The following is a 23,029-nucleotide window of genomic DNA, read 5'->3' as shown; positions in this document are numbered from 1 at the left end:
AAAATTTTTAAATTATAGAATTCAAAAATATTCAGAGCATGCTATAAGTAGGTAAAAATAAGCTTAACATCATTGGCATTTGAAAGTTGTATGTTCTTTTTTAATAAGGGGTCAAAATTGGCTCCAGAAATTGACTGCTATAACTCATAGCTTTTTTTTTTTCTTTCGCTGAATAACTCATAGCTATTAAAGATGAAGATCCTTGTCAAGAAATTCAAAACTAGCCATCAAAATCTATAGTTTTAAACCAAAAAAAAGATAAACTACAATGACATGGCAGATGGTGACCCTTCTGTAACTTCAATTTTGAAACAATCCAATTTTAAAAGTGGGTCCTACCATCTCACGCTTTCTCCACCGTCAGATCATGAATCCAGGCTAGGTCATGAAAAATGCATCAAATCCAACGTCCATGAAATTAAGTCCACCGTAAGAGTGCCTTCTTATAATGATTATGCTAAGACAAATGGAGTTATTTTATGCAACACTTTTTTGAAAAACTGAGACACAGACACAGTAGAGAGTACTAAAAAGACGCACATAGACATAGAGATAGAGATAGAGATAGTGGGGGAGCCTCTCTGCAACAAAGAAAACTTGTATTAACTAATACAAAAAACCTTATCCAAGGGCGGGAATAAGGGCAGCTCAATTTTCAAAACGCAAATTAAAAACAAAATACTATAATTTAATTTAATTTTCCAAATACAAAAAAGCTGAAAAAGTGGGTCTTTTGTGGTCTCACCCTGTACACTCCAATCTCACATATCCTTCATAGTTCTGTCTCCTGAGTTCATATCCCAAAACCCAAATCACATGCTCCACTCTTTTTCATATATTTGGAAAACAAAAAAAGAGAATACAAAAAGGTAAAGTGAAAAACAAGAAATAGAAGCCCACACACTATCTGTTACTTGGGTTGTTTTTATTACATATTTGAATGCTCACTGACATTCCAGAGATTTTTGCAGAGTTACTTTTATTGTCAAAATATTATTTTATTTATTTATGTTTCTGAAATCTTAAATCTCAAGTCTGAACTGAACCATCTTTTTTTTTTTTTTTCATTTAAAACTACTTCTGTCCAATCTCCAGCTTGTTTTTGGTCTCCCAGTCAAAGGTATTTGATCTGGGTCTTGCTTCTTCTTCTTCTTCTTCTTCATCTTCTTCTTTATTTTTTTAATTTTTTTTTGATGGTTTAAAAATATAATATATATGATTTATATTTTTATATAAATTATTGGTTTTAATTATTATTTATTGCCTCTTTGGGAAAATTAGTAAGGTTTTGTGCTCTTTAGCTTTGCTGGGTCACTCAAATTTGGGACATTTTGAATTGTAAATTCAGAATTCTTTCATTTCTGTGTTATATATTTTATTACTAACCACTGTTTCATTAGTTTTGATTTATCCTATTGGTTTTGTTTTTTTTTTTGGGAAAATTTTATTAGTTTTATCATCTGGGAAGTTTTCTCATTGGGTTCCTGGTGACTTTACAGCTTGAGGGGTATTTCAGAAACCATTCAAGGTGTTAAATGTGAGTAAAAGCTGGGAATTCTTCATTTTCAAAATTTGTGTTTTATATCCTAGACACTAGAGTCTTAAATTAGCATTTGGGTTTTTAAACTAAGTAAATCCATTTTAGTTCTTTGGATGTCCTACATTTTTGTGGTTGGGGTTGGATGGTAACTTGGGTGGATTTGAAGCAAAGCTGGGAGAATGATAAGCCAAGTCACCTTTTTGTATAAATTGTTGAGTTTGTTGAAGAGAATATGTGTATCTGCTTTTCAAAGGCTTGACTGTTCTGGTGGGAGTTCTGTTATTTAACAATAAGGAACGCTGTTGCTAACTTCCCATTGGATTATTTATTTTACTTGACTGTTTTTCCCAGTAATTGGAGGAGGATTTTATGATGGACTTTCAGTGACCTGTTGATATATGTTGTAAATGTGTGTGGCAGTGAACTCTCTGTGATGTGCTAGTCGGCGTTGGACAATCGGAGCTCACAATGGAAAAAAGGAAATGGTTGTGGAAGAGGAAGTCTTCTGACAAAAGCCCTGGCGAAACTGAGAGTTCAGGTTCGATATCTTCGCATTCAGAGAGATACTCAGATGATCAGGTATGCAACTACAACCAAGTTTGTGTTAAATTTGACTATTAGGTAGCTTGGATGATACTATGTGGCCTTTAACGCACTAGCCAACTGATAACGACCACAAGAACCCATGTTTCTCGGCATTCCTACTATTTCCTTTGATGTCTGAAACTTGGTATTTTTTTTTTCCTTTGAATTACTTAACCACTTCAAATTTCCTTGATAATTCATAAGTTTGAAATTGTAGTTTGATTCTTGCCATTATGGAAATTTTGGGCATCAACCTTTTAACATATGAACCTGCTAGGCAGATAAATTGTGATTTTTTTTTTTTAAATTTAACTTGGTTTTTTGTTGGCTTTCTGAGTTCTGACTGTATTTTTCCCAATTTGTGTAATTGAGTATCTTCTGATCTGAGAATTGAAGTATGAATACCTTGTGGTCATATGCGTGTTGATTGCTTGGCCATCCTCTCTAATAACTGCTAAGTGCCCCCACCCTATTATTGTAGCGCAATTAATTTCCTAGAACATGCATTAGGCTGGCTAGAAAATAAGGACATCATGAATCAAGTATCTTGAATGAATGAGTGTATCTTGTATATAAGAACCAGATTAAACCAAGTTGATAGGAGATGTCTTTCCACTATATATAGCTTTGCACTTAAACTTTTTCTGTTTGGCCTTGATAAGCCTGTAAACGTGCAACATTTAGTGACATCTCCTGTTGAAGAGTGTCCCTTGTGTTATATGTCTTGTTATCTTGTAGGTATCATTCCCTGTTTTTTTTTCCCCCTCAAAACTCTTTTATGTTCTGCTTCTTGCATTGTAATGGTTGAAATGTCATGTCTGAGGCAAGAGAATACGACTTCCATAAAACATACTTTGTCAGTAGTTGAGTTGCATACATATTTACCGAGTGCAACCAGTATGATTATGGCAAACAACTGGCTGGAATTATGATAAGTGTACAAAACTTGGCTCATTGACAAATGTTCAGCTCAAACTTCTTTTCTTTGGAGAGCTTCCCTCATCATCTACATGAAATCTGTAGGAATGATGTGTCCTCTTACTGATCTTTTTCACATCTTTATATTTGCCAAAGAAGGCATTGGAGGGGTTGAAATGATCTCTTAAAGTATAGTTTTGAGAAGGGCCTGCAGAGCCATAAGGAAGGTTGGCTATTTAGATCTCCAATCTCTAGATAATAGTCTGCTTGTCAGTCATTCGATATCAGGACTTCTACTCTTCATGTTAATGACACATGTTAGGAATTGTGAAAAGGTAATCTCTGATAATAAAAAAAAGAATTGTGAAAAGGTCATTCGCAAACATAACTGTTACTTCAGGCAGGTGATTTTGAACAACTAAGCTTTGATTGACAGAAGTTTGAGGCACTGTTAGTTGGATGTGGTGCAGTTTTAATACTATGGTTCTGAAAATTCTTACATCCATGTGTTCTGTGATAAATATTGATTTTTCTATGTTGATGAAAACATGGACGTTTAATGATGTCATACAAATCTTATCGGGGTTGAGAAAAGGAAAAAGAAAGTTTATAATAGGAATGCCCAAACAGATATTCAGTGTAACCAAATAAATTGTACATTTAGAATTATATTTGCAGTTCCTAGGATGCATTAAAGCGTTTCTAGGAATACCTCTGGGTTCATTTGCTCAATGGAAACACTGACATTAATCCTAAATGCATCCCCAGCAATGTCTTCTTTAATAAACCTTGTTTTAGACAGGATTCTCATTCACATGGCACATCACAAGAAGTCATGCTTGGCAAAAAGCCTGGTTAGAAAATCTTAATTTTGAAGTTTTTTATGTTTTGCCTTCATTTTTAGTTATTGTTTGATGAACTAGAATCAAATCCATGGCCTTACTACAGCACAGGCAACTGTAACTAGTAAATGGATTGAAAATAAATACACATACATGCTCATAGATCAGCCACTCCAACCCAATCTGTTATAAAATTTCATGTTTGCATATCGTTTCATAACTGTTTCTAGTAACCAAAGAAAACTTATGTGTTCTTCCCTGTCCTATAACATAGAATCAAATTGTGGATGTATCTGTGAGCTATTCCGTTAGGGGATCATTTTGGTTATTTCATGAAATGAAAATTTTGTTTTTATGCATGTTGAACATTGCTTTATCCAATATCACATTGTTGAACCAGGAGGCATTCAAGTCATCTCCTAATCATAATACTCAATCACCTGAAGTCACATCAAAAGCTGTAGCAAGTGCTGAAGATGTTAATGATAGTGTGAAGAGCCTGATGGATAAGTTATCAGCTGCACTTGTGAATATTAGTGCCAAAGAAGACTTGGTGAAGCAGCATGCAAAAGTTGCAGAAGAAGCTGTTGCAGGTATGACATAAGTACATAACATTTGGGACATCTCTGCTATTTCTTATTCTCATGACAACCGATCACAATACCGTGTCTGGTTGCAGCATGTTAGTTGCAATGAATATATGCGCATAATGTTTCAAATCTAGGAGCTTGCATGAATTGGAATTTTGTATTACAACTTTGTAAATCTCAACCAAACATGGTAATGATTGCTGTATTCTTTGCTGCTTTAATAAATTTCTTTCATTTTAATATAATTCTAGGTTGGGAGAAGGCTGAAAATGAAGTGGTTGCTCTGAAGCAGCAACTTGATTCCGCAGTTCAGGAAAACTCAGTACTTGAAGATCGGGTAAGCCATCTTGATGGTGCCCTCAAAGAACTTGTTCGGCAGCTAAGACAAGCAAGAGAGGAGCAGGAGCAAAAGATCCAGGAAGCTGTAGTGAAGAAAACCCGTGAGTGGGAAACTACCAAACTCAAACTTGAGAACCAGCTTCTGGTGTTCCAGAGCAAAGCAGAAGCTCCTCAACCTGAATCTCCTACTCATGTTGATCCTGATATTTGCTGTAAACTTGAATCTTTGGAGAAAGAGAACTCAGTGCTCAAAATTGAGCTCCAATCTCAATCTGAAGAGTTGGAAATCAGGACAATTGAGAGGGACTTGAGTACACAGGCAGCTGAGACAGCCAGCAAGCAACATTTAGAAAGCATAAAGAAGGTGGCCAAGCTTGAGGCTGAATGCCGGAGGTTAAAATCTGTGGTTTGTAAATCATCCTCAGTTAATGATCACAAATCCACCACTGCCTCCTCAATTTATGTTGAATCTCTCACAGATAGTCAATCAGATAGTGGGGAGAGGCTTAGCTTGGGAGAGATTGATACTCGTAAGATGGGTGGTAGCTCAGAGCCAAAAAAGTGTGAGCCTAGTTGCTCTGATTCATGGGCATCTGCCCTAATTGCTGAGCTTGATCAATTCAAAAATGAAAAGGCATTTAAAAGAAATCTCCCATCCTCTTCTGCTCCAAATGATCCCATGGATGATTTTCTTGAGATGGAGCGACTTGCTGCTCTGCCTGAAACCAAGAATGGAAGCCATTACCTTTTATCAGAGGTTTCCAGTGTGTCAATTAATGGAGAAAGCTCCATGAGAATCGAGCTTGAAGCCATGACTCACCGGAATGCTGAATTAGAAGAGAAGTTAGAGAAGATGGAAGCAAAGAAAATTGAATTGGAGACTGCTTTAATCACAACTCGGGACTATATAGAGGCGTCCCAGGTTCAGCTGATGGAGGCAGAAGTGAAGTTGGAGGAGTTGCAAAGAGAGCTATATAATGCAAAAGAATCAAAGCAAGTTCTTGAATCTAGACTCATTAGCATGGAAGCAGAAGCAAGGACCATGTCTGTAAAAGTTGAATCTTTAGAAATAAAGGTTCAGAGAGAAAGGGCTTTGTCAGCAGAAATTGCAGCCCAGTGTCAGGAATTAGAGGAAGAGCTATCAAGAAAGATGCAGGAAATTGAACTTCAGAAAACTGCAAGCTTGAATGGTGAATTGAAGATAAAGCAGGTCAGGCATCACTATCTTTTGTTATCTTCATTGCGTAGTTCAATTATTTTCTATCATTTGTTTGCTGGGTATTGTAGAGGAATTAGTATTAGTATTCCCATATAACAATCATAAGACTTTGTCTATATCAGGAGGCAGAAGTGAAGTTGGAGGAGTTGCAAATGGAGCTAAATACTGCAAAAGAATTGAAGCAAGTTCTTGAATCTAGACTCATTTGCATGGAAGCAGAAGCAAGAACCATGTCTGTAAAAGTTGACTCTTTAGAAGTAAAGTTTCAGAATGAGAGGGCTTTGTCAGCAGAAATTGCAGCCAAGTGTCAGGAATTAGAGGAAGAGCTATCAAGAAAGAAGCAAGAAGTTGAACAGAAAACTGCAAGCTCAAATGGTGAATTGAAGATAAAGCAGGTCAGGCATCACTTACTTTTGTTAACTACATATATTAGTTCAACCATTTTCTATCAATTGTTTGCTGGGTATTGTAGAAATATTAGTCTTCCCTACGTATCACAATCATAAAATAAGACTTTGTCTATATCAGGAGGCAGAAGTGAAGTTGGAAGAGTTGCAAAGAGAGTTAAATACTGCAAAAGAATCAAAGCAAGTTCTTGAATCTAGACTCGTTAGCATGGAAGCAGAAGCAAGGGCCATGTCTGTAAAAGTTGGCTCTTTAGAAGTAGAGGTTCAGAAAGAGAGGGCTTTGTCAGAAGAAATTGCAGCCAAGTGTCGGGAATTAGAGGAAGAACTATCAAGAAAGGAGCAAGAAGTTGAACTTCAGAAAACTGCAAGCTCAAATGGTGAATTGAAGATAAAGCAGGTCAGGCATCACCTTTGTTAACTCATAGAATAGTTCAACCATTTTCTATCTTTTGTTTGCTGGGTATTGTAGAAGAATTAGTATACCCTACATATCACAATCGTAAGATAAGACTTTGTCTGTATCAGGAGGCAGAAGTGAAGTTGGAAGAGTTGCAAAGAGAGCTAAATACTGCAAAAGAATTGAAGCGAGTTCTTGAATCTAGACTCATTAGCATGGAAGCAGAAGCAAGGACCATGTCTGTAAAAGTTGACTCTTTAGAAGTAGAGGTTCAGAAAGAGAGGGCTTTGTCAGCAGAAATTGTAGCCAAATGTCGGGAATTAGAGGAAGAGCTATCAAGAAAGAACCAAGAATTTGAACTCCAGAAAACTGCTAGCTCAAATGGTGAATCGAAGATAAAGCAGGTCAAGCATCACTTTTGTTATCTACGTTGCATGGTTCAACCATTTTCTATCATTTGTTTGCTGGGTATTGTAGAGGAATACTAATGATCATAAGATTTTGTCTATACCAGGAGGATCTAGCTGTAGCTGCCGGAAAACTTGCAGAGTGCCAGAAAACAATAGCATCTCTTGGGAATCAATTGAAATCTCTAGCAACACTGGAAGACTTCCTGATTGACCCTGCCAACCTACCAGAGTTTTCTGCTGGTGCATCACTGATTCCTAAACCCGAAGGAGATCTGTGGAAGTTGCATTGTAACCAAACGTTTTCACCTAAAAGAAATTCAGACTCTTCGAGAATTGCTAGTGAAAGTTCTGGTCCTGTAATAAACAAAAATGAAGAGAATTCACTGCCTTTTCCGTCTTCATCAACTTCATCAGCTATTTTGTCAAATCATGTCAGTTCTGAGAAAAACCGAAATGGGTTTGCTAAATTTTTCTCTCGTACTAAGAGTGGAATACGACTAGAAATTTAGTGACCATATACAAAACAAGGTGTATAATTTATTCATCAGTTGTAGAGATGGAGGATTTAGGTTTCTTTTCATTTGAGAGCTGCCTGGTTAGATGCTGTTTAATCAGCAGCAAAGAGTTTTTTTTTTTTTTTTTAATTCCATTGTCACATGAACAGGTGTCTATGAAATGAGAAATTTCAAGCAAATCCTTTGGTCATGTTTATAAATTTTTACATATTAGAAATTAATGTTCATTTTGTGAAAGCAAAATTGACTTGTTATGTTTATTCAAAATTAGCAACAGGGAATTCTTCCCTGATATATAAAGTTAGTCCCTGATGTATAAAGTTAGTTGTTAGAAGGTACCTTCTTGTGTACCTTGCTTGATCAAGTTAGGATCTATTTGGAAACAACTTATTTAGTTGAAATTAAAAATTTTTTGTTAAAAGTACTGTAGATGTAAAAGCTAACTGAAACAGTATAATGAGATTTATAAATAGTATCAAAAAGTGCAGTGGAACTTATAAATAATAGTAAAAATAAATTAAATAGTAAAATAAGTTAATTTTAAATTCTAATCTCAAACGCAACTTTAGTTGTTAGAAGGCAACAAAATAAATCTGAAAAAAATTTCTCCTCAAGAGCAAGTTTGAGTTTATTGTGTACCTTGCTTGATTAAGTTAGGATTTGTTTGGGAACAGTTTATTTAGTTGAAACTGAAAACTTTTTGTTGAAAATATTGTAAATAAAGGTAAAAATTAGCTGAAATAATAAAGTAGAATCTATAAACAATACCAAAAAGTGCAATAAAATCCATGAATAGTAGCAAAAACAAATTAAATAGTAACAAAAACAAACTAAATAGTAACAAAAATAAGTTAAATAACAAAATAATTCCAAGCGCAACCTTAGTTGTTAGAACTTAGAAGAAGGCACATACTTGTTCCGGTTACTTTATTTCATAAATCTAGAAGAACTGTAATTTGCTAGCATAAAATGGCTTTATTAAAAAAACAATAATGGGGTGAGAGAGGCTCGAACTCTCGACCTCAGGATCACTCAGAAGCTATGAGACCTACGCGCTAGCCAACTGCGCCACCACCCCATGTGCTCTATAAAACTTAAAATAAATAATTTGTTAGGTAAACTTCTTACTCAAAACTACGACAACTGAACTGAGCTTTTAACAATTTTTTTATTTTTTATTTTGTATTTTGTTTTAACAATTGAACCTTAAAATCTAAAAATTTTAATAATAAAATAAATTTAGAACTAGAAGATAAGATACGTGAAAAAAATACATATAAAGAAATTTCGAGTGTGTTTCAATAGGGGGAGCTATGAGCCATCCCAATATCTCACCAATATAATTAGCTCAAAGCACAACTTTTTTTTAATGAATGAAAAAAAAAACACACACAAATTTGGATTTTATTGTTAGTGACTTAAGTGGACGTCGGTACTCACTTTAAAATCACATCACTCTTTTTTACTAAGCTCGTTTTTATTTTTCAGAATCCCTTTTACTAAACTTTTTCTTTGTTTTTTCTATGTCAAATGTGGTATTCTTTTTCTTGTTTGTAGTTTTTTTTTTTTTTTTTTAAAGAAGAAGATATGTATGCGTTGAGGACAAGTGAACAATGTAAAGAGTAGTGGCAACTGCCATGTCAATATTTAGAAGGTTAAAAAGGAGAGATTGGCGTCCCGTGGGACCATGACTTAAAAACAGAAGACTATTTAAAAAAAAAAAAAAAAAAAAAGAAGGGTTGTATATTTGCTGATATAAATAAGAGTATATTGGTAATATGGACAGAAACCGGTTCTATGGTGTAGTGGTTATCACTCTGGACTTTGAATCCAGCGACCTGGGTTCGACTCCCGGTAGGACCTTTTCTTCTACCTAATTATATAGTCTTCAAAATTCAAATTGTTCTTGATATATAAGTCCCCAAAATGCAAATAAAGGAAAAAAAAAAAAAATGGATGGGAGGGTCAAACAAACTTTTTATATTTAAATATTTAAAAATGAAATTAAAAACATAATTTTATTTATATTTATAATAGATTATATTATTTTATTTTATTTCTATTTATATTTATAATACTATGTTGATAATATCTTTTTTATTTGATAATAAAAATATTTATTTTATTAATATTAAATTAAAATTTATCCATTATCATTTTTAATTTATATATTCTAATTTAACTATATAGTTACTACAGCGAAAAAAGAGAGAGAATGATGCAAATAATTTACTAATTATGGAAGGTATGACCTGTTTTAAAACTATATAATAAAACAATTTTTTTTTTTTAAAAAAAAACCAACATAATTGACACAATCCCAAATGAAAAGAGAGAATCAAAAAACATATAATTATAAATAAATCAAATTATGCTGTTATAAGACTATGTTGATAATATCTTTTTTATTTGATAATAAAAATATTTATTTTATTAATATTACTATTAAAATTTATGCATTATCATTTTTAATTTATATATTCTAATTTAACTATATAGTTACTACAACAAAAGAAAAGAGAGAATGGTGCAAATAATTTACTAATTATGGAAGGTATGACCCTTTTTTTGTTTTTTTTTTTTTGTTTTGAGAAACACACACACACACACACACACTCAAAAGTCATGGTAACTTTTAAGGGAGGGTGGGGCAAGTTATACTATATACAACACACTTTCTTAAGCAATGTGGGACAATTACTTTTTTTTTTTTTTTTTTTAACCAATATAATTGACACGATCCCAAATGAAAAGAGAGAATCAAAAAACATATAATTATAAATAAATCAAATTATGCTGGTATAAATTACAAGAAAGCAAAACAAGTTACGCAATGTTAGTTTTTGTATACATATATCTACATGGTACTAATTAAAAACTATAGGCTAAAATGCAAAATTCACCTTTTAAGTTACACCATTTTTCATTCTAGTCTTATAAGTTTGGGTTTTGCCATTTCAGTCCTCTATCTTTCATTTATTCCCAATTAAATCCTCCATTAATGTGCTATTAGTTTCTGCCGTTAACTTTTTTTTATTTAATTTTTTTCTTAATGTTTGAAAATATGTTAATTAAAAAAAAAAAAAAAGCCAATTAGAAGACCCACCCCTGAATAACAAAATTGAAACCCCACCCTGATCTAAGAAAACTGAAAATGAGAAAGAGGGGAAAGAGAGAGAGTGGGAGATCTAGAAGAGGAAAGAGAGAGAAAGAGAGATCACGAAGTTGGGTTGTTTCTATTTATCAGCATAACAAAGAAATTTTAATTATTTTAGTCTAAAACGCTAAAGATAGGTTTATCCATTCACAAACATCTTTGTTTTACAGTAAACATTTGCAACTTGGGTTTTGCAAAGGTTCCTTTTATTTTTACTTCTTGTCATTGATCATTGGTGTATTTTTGATTCATTCAGAAACATCTATGTTTTACTGTAAACAATATTTATTAGATAACTGGAAATTCCAACATAAAAACCCTAATGAACCTAAACGAAAAGAGTGGATTGAATAAATAATTGGGGAATCAAATGGGCCTATTAAGAATTGAAAGTTTAATAAGTGTATAAAACACCTTGAACGTTTAGACCCCCAATTTACAAATTACCAATTCAAGCTTAATATCAAACAATTAATGTGCAGAAAATAAACATAAACTTAATACAGAATTGATAAACAATCTAAACCAAATAAAATCACATCCACAACAGAAATTAAATGGAAAAGATTAAGGGAAGAGAGATACAAACACAAGGACAACACTTGATGTGTTATCGAAGAGGAAACCGAAGCCCTCGGAGTAAAACCTCTCCGCTGCCCTTCAGGCGTAAACAATCCACTAAAGAATGTAGTTGGGATACATGAACAGCAAAAGACCCTCCAAGCCTAATCTACCCAATGTACTTAAGCCCTCCAAGCTCCTACTTTAACGAGGTTACGCTGAACCTATTTCTTCTTTAGCTTGCCGGATTTTGCTACTTGACCATAGCATTTACCAATATGAAATTGGTCTCTTCTTAATTGCTTCCCAAACACCAAATGGCCTCCTCACAGATTTGGGTATAGTGAGAAAATGTTTTGGTAATGTACCTCTCAAGGATCTGACAATGGAGAGGAAAAGAGTAGAGGAATTTGAAGAGTCTCTATGTGAAGATTGTGGATAAATCAATCTTATTTTTCTCTAGGGTTTCTCTCTCAAAATTCTCTTTGGAAGCTCTCTGAATATCGTGGGTATAAGGGTATATATATAGTAGGGTGAGAAGGAACGTGAAAAATCAGTTTTTCCCAAACAGGGTGTTCTGGCGACTTGATCTCGTAACTGAGTTGAGTCGCGAGTTCAAGCCGCGAGCTAATGGCCTAGCCAGCTTGGGACTTTTTTCCTGTAGTGCAACAGCTGGTATGACTCTTCAGCTTCTGGCATGCTTGGCACGTGTGCAACTTCTGGCGGCTTGCAAACTGCGAGCCACCTGCGAGATCCAGTCACAAGTCCCTGCTTCTTTGCACAATCTTGAGCATTTCTTTACACACTACCCTTACATGATTCCCACCTAAATACAGAGTTACTAATTGCTAAAATACAAGCAAATTTGGCATGGAATAAAGCCAACAAGATGGTTGATAAAATTCAACCTTACAATCTCCCCCTTTGGCTATTTCGTGACAAAACCCTAAAACAAACTCTAGACTTAATATGTGAGTTGGGAACAGTTGAACAAAACTCACTCACACCTAACTCTAGAATCTGATAAGCTCTTGAATCATATGAACAAGAATCTCCTGAAACATAACAACACAGTATCATCATTGTATGTAGAAAAACTTGTAATTGCATATGAGATAAACACAATGCGATCAAGCAAAATGGAATGAGAAATAAACCATGGCTTGACCAAACAGGCAATCACTATAAAATAGTGACTACAATACTTATTCACACTTGGAATGAACATCCGGACATACAAGTTAATAAGCTCAATGCAAATCACTTACATACCTAACACTCAACCAATGCACAATATATAAAGTTTATGCATCTAGGAACAAAATCCTACTAGGGCACAAGAGTGAGAATACTTAAAGAAAATGCTAAACATTTAGCTAGAAGTATTAGGCAACAGAACATAAAGGCTACATAGCATGGTACAAACCATAAAAGCCTACAAGCACATGGAAACAAACCCTAAAAGCTTACAAAAGCAACATGGGCACAAACTAAAAACAAGTTCCATAAAATACTGAAATAGCAAAAGCTAATAAGAAGCAAAAAGTTAAACAGAAATATTGAACATAGGCCTGCTTGCTGAAATCTCCCCCTTTGATAGTCTTCTCCCCCTTTGATCAAGCTATTTCTCCCCCTTTCATTGTTCTCCCCCAATGAACATCATCTCCCCCTTTTTGTCATGGAATAGCTAGTCCATATCCTCTTCTAGCTTCCTCTAAATCTGATCCAATTGAGCTTGTAGGGAGGTGAATTGCATATCCCACCGAATGCTATAATGATGTAAGATAGATGTGAGTCCGGACATCTTGGTGCTCAATTCATGGACAGATGTCACAATGTTGTCAAGTTTGTCATCAAAGGAGAATAAGCTGGAGCGTGAACCACTGGGAGATGCATAAGTTTCTAATTTGACTTTCTTTCAACTATGACCAGTGCTAGCGTTGAATGTACGCATGGTGATTGGACTCGGTTTTGTGCAGGGAGAGTCATCATCTGTTGGCCGAATCCCTTTGAGCTTCAAAATTCTAGAAATGAGACAGCAAAAAGGAATGCATATCCTTAACTTAGATTGTTTTGCATAGAATGTGAAACATATGAGCACAGATGTCAATCTCTATATCAGAGATTAGGTCATGAAGAAACAAGGCACGTCCAAGGTTCATATACCCTATGTTGGATAAAGGGTACAGGTTGTGAAACATGACTATTGTAAGCACTCTCAATTTTAGAGGGTGAGAAGAAATGCTGACAGAGTTTCCATTGGATGAGAATTCCAAGTCTTGTCCAAGAACATCCTGAAGAAGTTCCTCGTCTGGACATAGATCATCATAAACCGGTGAATTTTTGAGCATCGGTCTGCTGATGTGAAGGATCTCTGCCAAATATGCGGGAGAGATTGAGAAGCGTTTTCTTCTAACCCAACACTTGAGTTCTCCACCTTCCACAATTGCATTGGCATAAAATTCTTTTACCAAATTCTCATAGGCGACATCAAGGTCGGAAAGAAGGTAATTCCAATCCTTATGGGCAAACCATTTTGGGATGTTGGTGTCAAAAAGTGATGATTGATCAACAACCCTCTCAAGTAAAGGTGTAGCATCTCTAAAGTAATTCTCATGAGTCTGAAAAGCAGCATAGGATCTGAACTTGGTGGGATCGAACACTCCTGATGATGAACGAATCCTTTTTGTTCTAGGTGAGAGGTCATCAACATCAATGACAGGCTCCTTCCCTTTGTTACTACCTCCTTTCACAGCTGCTCTCTTAAATGGAGACATTTTCACTCTTTCCTTGAAGATTGAATGATGAAATGATGCAAGAACGGAGGTTGTTCAAGAGAGACACGGTGAGTTTGAGAGTGTGTTAGGTAAGGAAGAAGATGAACAATCAGAGATGTTCGAGGGAAAACTGAAAAGGTTTAAAAAACTGGCCAAGTTTGCCCAAAACACGCGATTTTCGCGACTGAATCAAGTCGCGTGCAAGTCGCCAGGACCAGCCGCCAGAACACTTGAAAGAGAAATCTTGAAAAATTTTCTAAGTGTTTTTCGCGACTGGAAGTTCCATTCGCAAGAGAGTCGCGAACTGAGCCGCGAAAATCTCTGTGTACCCCTCCCGATTGGACCTTCCACCCGTGAACAAGTCGCCAACCTGAGTCGCGAAAAGCATGAAATTCTAAATTTTTGAAAAATATTCTAAGTCTTTTTCGCGACTGAAGCATTTACCCACCAATGAGTCGCTAATGAGTCGCGAAAAATCTCTGTGATGGACTCACGACTAGGGCATGCGACTGGTTCTACCCGCGACTAAGTCGCCAGAACAGGGCAAAACAATTTTTGAAATTTTTGACAATTTTTGCAAAAACAAAGTACTTTCCAAAAACAACTAAAATACTCAAAAATATTTTTGTGATAGATCAACAAAGAGAGAGCATGTGAAAACACATTTAATCAAGTACAATCACACGAATGAATATGGTATTCATTGAACATAGACATGTGTGTTGTGTGTGAATATCAAAGATGAGATAGTCCTTAGTCTAATGTGAAACTTCAATGATCAATTCAATCAAGGCATATACAACTAGCACTAGATAATGTGATCCATCTCAATTATAGAAATATGCATATATGACCTCCTACAAAGGCTTGAGTACAATAACTTTAAAGCTTTTCATTTGGCTCCATGTTTGACATATCATTTGATCTATTTGAATCAACACATCTCATTTTGAGATCAATGCCTGAAATTTTTGATATTTCATTTTGATGAGTTAGCCTTTGGCTTTTTGGGCATCATACAATTTTAATTTTTAGTTACTTTCCCTTTTTCCTAGTCAAATACTAGTATGTGCGACAGGTTTTTGCAGCTCAATATCTCTTTTTATTTGGAGATTTACATTTGGAGAGCTCTTTTAGCAAAAACAATAAAATAAAGAGTGGGAAGATATATAGACACAAGTCTATGCATGTCTCAAGATCAACAAAACCATTCACTAATCATTCATGTCAAGGTTGAAGATCTATTTACAACAGTCACAAAGATTTCAAAATTTCTCCCACAATGATATAAGTGCATAGGGAACAAGCTATGCTCGTAAATGCACAAAGCCATTTGCACAAAGGTACAAGATAAAACATATTTTTAGACAAAACTCAATAATGTCGATCAATCTTTTTGGATTTTCTACTGTTTATGTGTTTGTTGGATTTTTGACACGCAAGAAGGAAAAGATTGATTAAAAACAATTAAGTAAAGATAACTAAGGCAGAAAAAAACATTAAACAAAAAAATGCTATACAGATAGCCAACAAAGAAGTGTGTGCCTTACTAACAAATTAACTCAATATAAAGTGGTGAAGCACACAGCACACAAGAGAGTTAAGGGATTGTACCAACACCAATGGTCTTACGGAGGGATTCAAACCGTGGACCATCGAGAGGCTTCGTGAAGATGTCAGCCTTTTGATTGTCTGTGTGTATGAATTTAGACATACAACTTTTTCTTCCACCAAATCCTGAATGAAATGATAATGTATCTCTATGTGTTTAGACTTTGAATGTTGAACTGGGTTCTTAGAGAGATTAATGGCACTGGTATTATCACATAAAACACACATTGTATCTTGAGGAATCCCATAGTCATGAAGTAGCTTCTTCATCCAAAGGAGTTGTGTGCAGCAACTTCCAGCGGCTATGTACTCTACTTCAGTTGTAGAGAGAGACACGGAATTTTGTTTCTTGCTCATCCAAGAGACGAGATTGTTACCAAGGTAGAAGCATCCTCCTGAAGTACTCTTTCTATCATCCACATTACCAGCCTAGTCTGCATTTGAATAACCGGCAAGGCATGCATTTGAGTCCTTTGAATACCACAACCCATAATCTGGAGTTCCATTGATATATCGTATAATTTGCTTCACCACAGTCAGATGTGATTCCTTTGGAGCAGCTTGATATCTAGCACAAACACCAACACTGAATGCAATATCTGGTCTACTAGCTGTAAGATAGAGTAGACTCCAAATGATACTCCTATACAAGGTTGGACTCACTTCCATTCCGGAAGAATCAACATTTAGTTTTGTAGACGAACTCATGGGAGTGGAGGCATGCTTTTTGGAGTCTAGTCCAAACTTCTTGACAATGTTTCTAGTATACTTTTCTTGTGACACGAATATGCCTTCCTTCTTTTGTTTGACTTGAAGACTCAAGAAAAATGTAAGTTCCCTCACCATACTCATCTCAAATTCTTTCTTCATCTCCTCAGAAAATTCTATAGCCCGATCATCAATGGTAGCTCCAAATACTATGTCATCTACATATACTTGAGCCACGAGAAGGTAATTTTCATCATTCTTGACAAACAAAGTCCGGTCGGCATATCCCCTTTTGAATCCTCTTTCCAGAAGGTAATGGGTAAGCCGATCATACCAAGCTTTAGGAGCTTGTTTTAAGCCATAAAGGGCTTTCTTCAATCTCAACACATGATCAGGGAAGTGAGGATCCTCAAATCCTTTGGGTTGTTCAACAAACACTTCTTTATTTAGGTATCCATTTAGAAAAGCACATTTTACATCAATTTGGTAGAGTTTGAAGTTCATAGTGCATGTAATGGACATAAGAATTCGAATAGACTCAAGTCTGGCCATAAGAGCGAAGGATTCATCAAAGTCTACTCCTTCTACTTGAGTGTATCCTTGAGCTACTGACCGAGATTTGTTCCGGATTATCTCCCCATCTTCATCGGTCTTGTTTTTGAATATCCATTTTGTGCCGATGACATGAACATTTTCAAGCCTTGGAGTAAGTTCCCACACATCATTTCTCACAAATTGATTCAGCTCTTCATGCATTGACTCAACCCAATTTTCATCTTGGAGAGCTTCTTCTACCCTCTTTGGTTCAAATTGAGCAAGGTAACAATGGTATGTTACATGATTGGCCAAGAGTATGTTTCCTTTTCTAAGGCGAATACCTTCATCCAAAGAGCCTATAATGTTGCTATCCGGATGGTTCTCAATCACTCTTGATGATGGCCTCTTTGATGTGGAGACTTCATCATTCTGAGAGATGGGAGGATGAACTTCCGGAGGAGTGAGAGGACTTGATGTTCTGGATATTGATCTTGTTTCCATTCTTGGGTTCATGGGAGTTGATTCTTCTTCCAGTGTAGGTCCTTCAACTTCTATGTCAAGAGCTTCGATCTCAACAGTGGGTTCTTTGGTGCTTGGTCTTTCTCCATCACCAACCATCTCTACCTTTGCTATGTCATCATCAATTTTTACATTGATGGACTCCATTACTGTCTTAGTTCTCTGGTTGAAAACCCTAAATGGCCGACTTGTAGTAGAATACCCAAGAAAAATGCCTTCATCACTTTTTGCATCAACTTTCCCAAGGTTCTCTCGATCATTTAGAATATAGCACTTGCTTCTAAACACTCGGAAGTACTTTACTCTTGGCTTCTTTCCATTCCAAATCTCATAAGCGGTCTTTTCTGTTCCTGCTCGAAAAAGTGTTCTATTACCAATGTGACATGAGGTGTTCACAGCTTCTCCCCAAAAATTTTGAGGAATTTTCTTGTTTAGTAACATAACTCTTGTCATCTCTTGAATCACACGATTCTTCCTCTCTACCACTCCATTTTGCTGAGGAGTTTTGGGGGTTGAAAATTCCCTTTTGATTCCATTCTTTTCACAAAATGACTCAAATCTTGCATTCTCAAATTCCTTGCCATGATCACTTCTTATCTTGACAATAGGAACCCCTTTCTCATTTTGTAGTCTCTTGCAAAGAGTTTCCAATTTCTCACATGCTCTTGATTTTTCTCTAAGAAATTCAACCCAAGTGTATCTTGAGAAATCATCAACAATGACCATAATGTACCTCTTTCCTCCTAGACTTTCAGTTCTTGTAGGCCCCATTACATCAACATGAAGAAGTTCTAAACATCGTGAAGTAGCAATCACATTCACCTTGTGATGGCTTGTCTTTGTTTGCTTTCCCATTTGGCATGCACCACAAATAGTCTTCTTCACCTTTCCAAACTTTGGAAGTCTCTCAACAGCTTCAAGTTTAGAGCCTTTAGCTACTTGTTTGAAATTTGCATGCCCAAATCTGTGATGCCAAAGTTCCAACATGTCAACACGAGCACTTCTACAAGAAATGGGTGCCGTGGAACTACTCCATAGCAATTATCTGTAGTCCTATTTCCCTCAAAGACTTGAATCCCTTCTTCATTAATGATTATGCATCCGTTCTTTGAGAATTGAACAAGGAAATCCTCATCACATATTTGAGTGATGCTTAAGAGATTCGCCTTTAGCCCTTTGATGTATAAAACATCTTTCAATAAAGGTAATCCCGGTATCTCAATAGTCCATTTGCCGAGAACTTGAGCATGACTCCCATCACCAAACGTTACACAGTCACCAACATTCTCTTTGAGTGACTTAAACAGTGATTTATCACTTGTCATATGCCGAGAACAACCACTATCAAGATACCATATGCATGAATTAAATACCTTCAATGAGGTGTGCACAAATAGACAAGCATGAGACAAACATTCTTGACCTTCAAACAGAAATTTATCTTCAATTTTCATGCTTCTGTTAGATTGAATTTTCTTTTTCATATTATCAACCTTCTCACACAATATTCTATTTTTTCTTTTGTACTTCTTAATCAAAGGGTCAGATTCAGATAGGCTATTGTGTAAGATGTGATTCTTATTCTCAAAATATTTCAGCATACGAATAAACATCCTAGCATGTTTCTTTGTTTTTAATAACTCTAAGAGTTCATTGATAGGACACCCTTCAAACACACTCATAGAGTCATTATCACAAACATTTAAACCACAATTCAACATGGTCTTTTCCATAGCTGCATCCATAGTAATGGGGTCTAGGATCGCACTTAGGTAATTAAAACCCAGCAAGTGCACCTGCTCTGATACCAAATGAAAGTTCAATAAGTGTATAAAACACCTTGAACGTTTAGACCCACAATTTACAAATTACCAATTCAAGCTTAATATCAAACAATTAATGTGCGGAAAATGAACATAAGTTTAATACAAAATTGATAAACAATCTAAATCAAATAAAATCACATTCACAGTAGAAATTAAATGGAAAAGATTAAGGGAAGAGAGATGCAAACACAAGTGATGATTCCTTGGATATCAGTGGGTTGACAAGACTCGAGCGATGATCTTTGGGCTATATCCTGTAATACAAAGAACACTGAATTAGAGGGGACCGGTGGGGACTGGCCAAAAGTCCTCCGACGATGAAGTTAGTTATTTTGAACTCTCTGTAAGGAAGAAGTATTTTCTCAAAGTGAAATTGTCTGAATCCCCTTACCCTTCATCGAAGAAGCCTTATATAGTATGCGTGGAACGGTTATCTGTTTAGTAACCGTTCCCAATGTCGAGGAGTCCGGAGAATTGGGGGTAACTTCCATAACCGCTATGGAAGTTACCTAGGTTGGACGAGCCGTTCTATGGTGAACTCGTCCATCCTTAGTAAAAGATGGACGAGACCTCCACGATGAACTCGTCCATCTTTAGTAAAAGATGGACAAGACCATCTTGGACGGTTTGCCCTGCTTGAATGATGGGTAAGATTCCATGAGGTATTGTCCGTCCATAGACGGACGAGGTTAGCCAGAACGCTTGGAACATTCACTTCGCCTATTTGATTTATCGTAGCTTGTCTTTCGTTGGACGAGACATAAGGATGAGTTATGGAGTTGGATGATTTCTGTGACACCATCAGTTGCCCCCTCGTCCATGTGGGTCGTCCAAAGAGTTGGACGTCCTTGGACGTATATATAATTGGTTAATAAATCAATGCACCACGTGTCATTTTTTTATTGGCGACTGATTCCGTCGATTTATTTTTCCGAGGTAGATGCCACGTGTCGTTTTCGTATTGGTAGGGTCGTTTCGAATACCCAGGTCAGCATCCTATAAATAGTGGAATGCCTCCCTTAACTCTTCTCATTTCAGAGATTTTCTTCCTTGACATCCATCGTCTAGAGCCTCGTCTAGGAGTTCCTCTGCGTCTAGAGTCTTCTTCTGTCTAGAGCCAGTTACTCCTCTTCTCCTCGTCTTTAGGTTCTAAGTTTCTTGTTAGAGATGTCTGTTGCTTCCTCGTCCACTGATAGCCTTAATAAGGTGAGGACAGTAGTGATAGGTCTAGTTCTAGCAGTGCTAGTGATGATAGTGGAGGAAGCACGGACGAGAATTACTCTTCTGGGGCCCCTGGGTTCCCTATTGAGGTCGTCCAAGAACAACTTAGGAGAGCTTCTGGCTCTCAAGCTGGTTCTCCGTCCAATCCTACGGACGAGGTAGAAACCGTCTTTAGTTGCGCTGTAGGCGTCCATTCTAAGACTGACGAACAAATGTTAAATAGTCTTAGATCTTGGTATCAAATCCCGGACGAGTTTAACCCTAGACTGCCCGTCCGTGGAGAGTGGTGTTGTGAACCACGTTTTGGAATAGGCGTCTATGAATCTTACTTCCTAGGTGGCCTTAGGTTTCCTTTAAATGCCTTCGCTAGAAAGTTATTAGTCAAGTTAGGTTTAGGTGTTTGTCAATTCAATCCTAATGTGTGGAGATTAGTTATCTCCATGCAAATTTTGTGGAGGGAGGTTTTTGGTTGGGACCGTCCTCTTACAGTGGACGAGTTTCTTTATTGTTATAAACCTTCTGTAATAAGTCAATCTGAGGGTTTCTATCAGTTTACTGCTAGGGGGAATGATTGTAGGTTAATCAAGTCCCTAACTTCGTCTGATAAAAAGTGGAAGACGGAATTCATCTTTGTTTCAAGCTTCTAGGCAGGGAACCCTGTGGACATTGGCAGGGATCCCTTTCCTCCTTACACTGGGGACCTAAGGAACCTTCGTCCAGAAGGTACGTCCCTTCCCCTTGTTTATTTTTATTCTTTCTTCTATTTGGTATATTTACAATTTCTAACCCTTGTTTGTTCATTGTGTTGTAGCTGCCAAACGTCTGTCCTTGAGCAAATTTCACCGTGACCGCGTCCACAGGGCTCGTCTTCATACAGACAGGAGCTTTCGTTCTCTTGTCACGCTTAGACCTCTAGCCAAGTGGGGTTTAGGTCCTGAGCCTTCAGACGAAGCTATCGCCCACGAAGTTACTGTGCGCAAAAGTAAGTTTTTAGCAAACTAAGCTTCTTTTTCTTTCTTTCTTTTTTTTATGTATACATTCCTGATCCGTTTATCTCGTTTTAGGAATGTCAACAATGAAAGAGAACAAAGGGAAAAAAGTTGCAGGTGAGGGGAAACGTCCTGAGGCTCAGACCCAGGATCATCTTGAGGTTCAGGCACGTCTAACGGCTGGGGACAAAAGGAAGTTCTTGCCAAAGAACATTGACTTAGAAAGGCTCCCCAGTTGTCGAGACAAAAGAGTGAAGCAGGGCTCATCCAAGGTGGTTAAGTCCAAACCTCCACAGTCTCAGCCTTCCATCCAGGTAGTTGATGTGGACTCGTCCACTCCAGTTGAGTCCACTCCGTCCAAGACTCCTCCGCCCAGAACTCCTTTGGCCAAGTCTACTGCGTCTGGCTCGTCCCAGCCTTCTACGAACATCATTGAGAATGAAGATCTGGCTTGGGAACGTTTCCAGATGGCCGTCCAGGACGAGGACATAAACATGTGCTATAACATGGGCTTGAAGGAGTTTGAGCATTCAGGCGTCCATGACCTCTTTAAGGTATGTCAATATCTCTCGTCCTTGTTCAATTAGCAACTTTTCCTCACTTAATCATCCTATGTTGTTTTATCTATTTATAGGCCATGTCAAAGTTTATAGCAGCGTCTAGACAGGCAACGGAGCTGGACAAGACGAGAGTCTTGTTGGAGACGAGGATTCAACAGGTGAATACTGACTGTAAAAAATGGGCTGGGGCTGCTGCAAAAGCTAAGGACGAGGTCAATGAGCGTAACAAGCTGATCGAGGAGCTAAGGATTGATGCATTGGAGAAGGATACCCGCATTGATCACTTGCAAAAGATGAACGACGAACTGAATGCTCGTCTCTCCAAGGCAAAAGAGGACGCTGTGGCTGAATTCAAGTCGTCCAAAGTGTATACGGACACTCTGGATCGCAATTATGTAGCTGGTTTTGAAGATTTCAGAATGGACGCTATTGAGAACTTCCCTGGAGTTGACTTTAGCTCAATCAAGCTTAACCTTGCTGCTGCCACAAGCTCTCTTCTCCAGACTAGCTCTGAGGACGTTAATGTGGAAGACGACGCCAGTACTCAGCCTCCTTGGGACGAGCCTGATGTGAATGCTCCCCCTGCTTAGGACGAGACTTTTAAACTTAGTAGTCTTTGTTTTCTCTTTTTTTTTTTTTTTTTTTTTTTTTTTTTTTGGCTCATATTTGGTCCTTTGTTTTAGGACCTTCTTTATGTAACAAGAATACACTATACTCGTCCATGGTTTTAGGACGGGTCTTTTAAGCAAACTATTTCAGTTTTTCGAACTAATCAAGGGTTTTTGGACGTGGGATGTCCAC

At 36.8% G+C, this 23,029-nt stretch overlaps 1 protein-coding gene and 2 non-coding genes across 12 annotated transcripts; 2 read left to right on the top strand and 1 right to left on the bottom strand.

Moving 5' to 3' along the window:
- Positions 1–672: 672 nt before the first annotated feature.
- On the top strand, positions 673–7,947 carry LOC115959764 (filament-like plant protein 1). 10 transcript variants are annotated; one of them, XM_031078310.1, is made up of 9 exons: positions 673–869; positions 1,452–1,537; positions 1,961–2,119; positions 4,286–4,478; positions 4,727–6,024; positions 6,156–6,428; positions 6,562–6,837; positions 6,966–7,241; positions 7,352–7,947. In XM_031078310.1, the coding sequence occupies exons 3-9, from the start codon at positions 2,009–2,011 to the stop codon at positions 7,754–7,756; spliced, it is 2,832 nt and encodes a 943-aa protein (XP_030934170.1). In that variant the 5' UTR covers positions 673–869; positions 1,452–1,537; positions 1,961–2,008; the 3' UTR covers positions 7,757–7,947. The 10 variants fall into 10 exon arrangements, with proteins under 10 accessions (XP_030934170.1, XP_030934173.1, XP_030934176.1 ...); XM_031078312.1 differs by lacking the exon at positions 673–869 and adding an exon at positions 895–1,120 and having other exon boundaries at positions 1,500–1,537; XM_031078307.1 differs by lacking the exon at positions 673–869 and adding an exon at positions 895–1,120.
- An 808-nt stretch (positions 7,948–8,755) lies between these two features.
- Positions 8,756–8,840, bottom strand: TRNAM-CAU. The gene is given in 2 exon segments: positions 8,756–8,791; positions 8,803–8,840. It is a non-coding gene; the product is annotated as a tRNA-Met (tRNA).
- Positions 8,841–9,553: 713 nt separating this feature from the next.
- On the top strand, positions 9,554–9,625 carry TRNAQ-UUG. Its single transcript has one exon. It is a non-coding gene; the product is annotated as a tRNA-Gln (tRNA).
- Positions 9,626–23,029: the final 13,404 nt, after the last annotated feature.

The sequence above is a fragment of the Quercus lobata genome, chromosome 9 (genome assembly GCF_001633185.2).
Source record: "Quercus lobata isolate SW786 chromosome 9, ValleyOak3.0 Primary Assembly, whole genome shotgun sequence".
NCBI classification, from domain to species: domain Eukaryota; kingdom Viridiplantae; phylum Streptophyta; class Magnoliopsida; order Fagales; family Fagaceae; genus Quercus; species Quercus lobata.
This window is presented reverse-complemented; position numbering and strand designations above follow the sequence as displayed.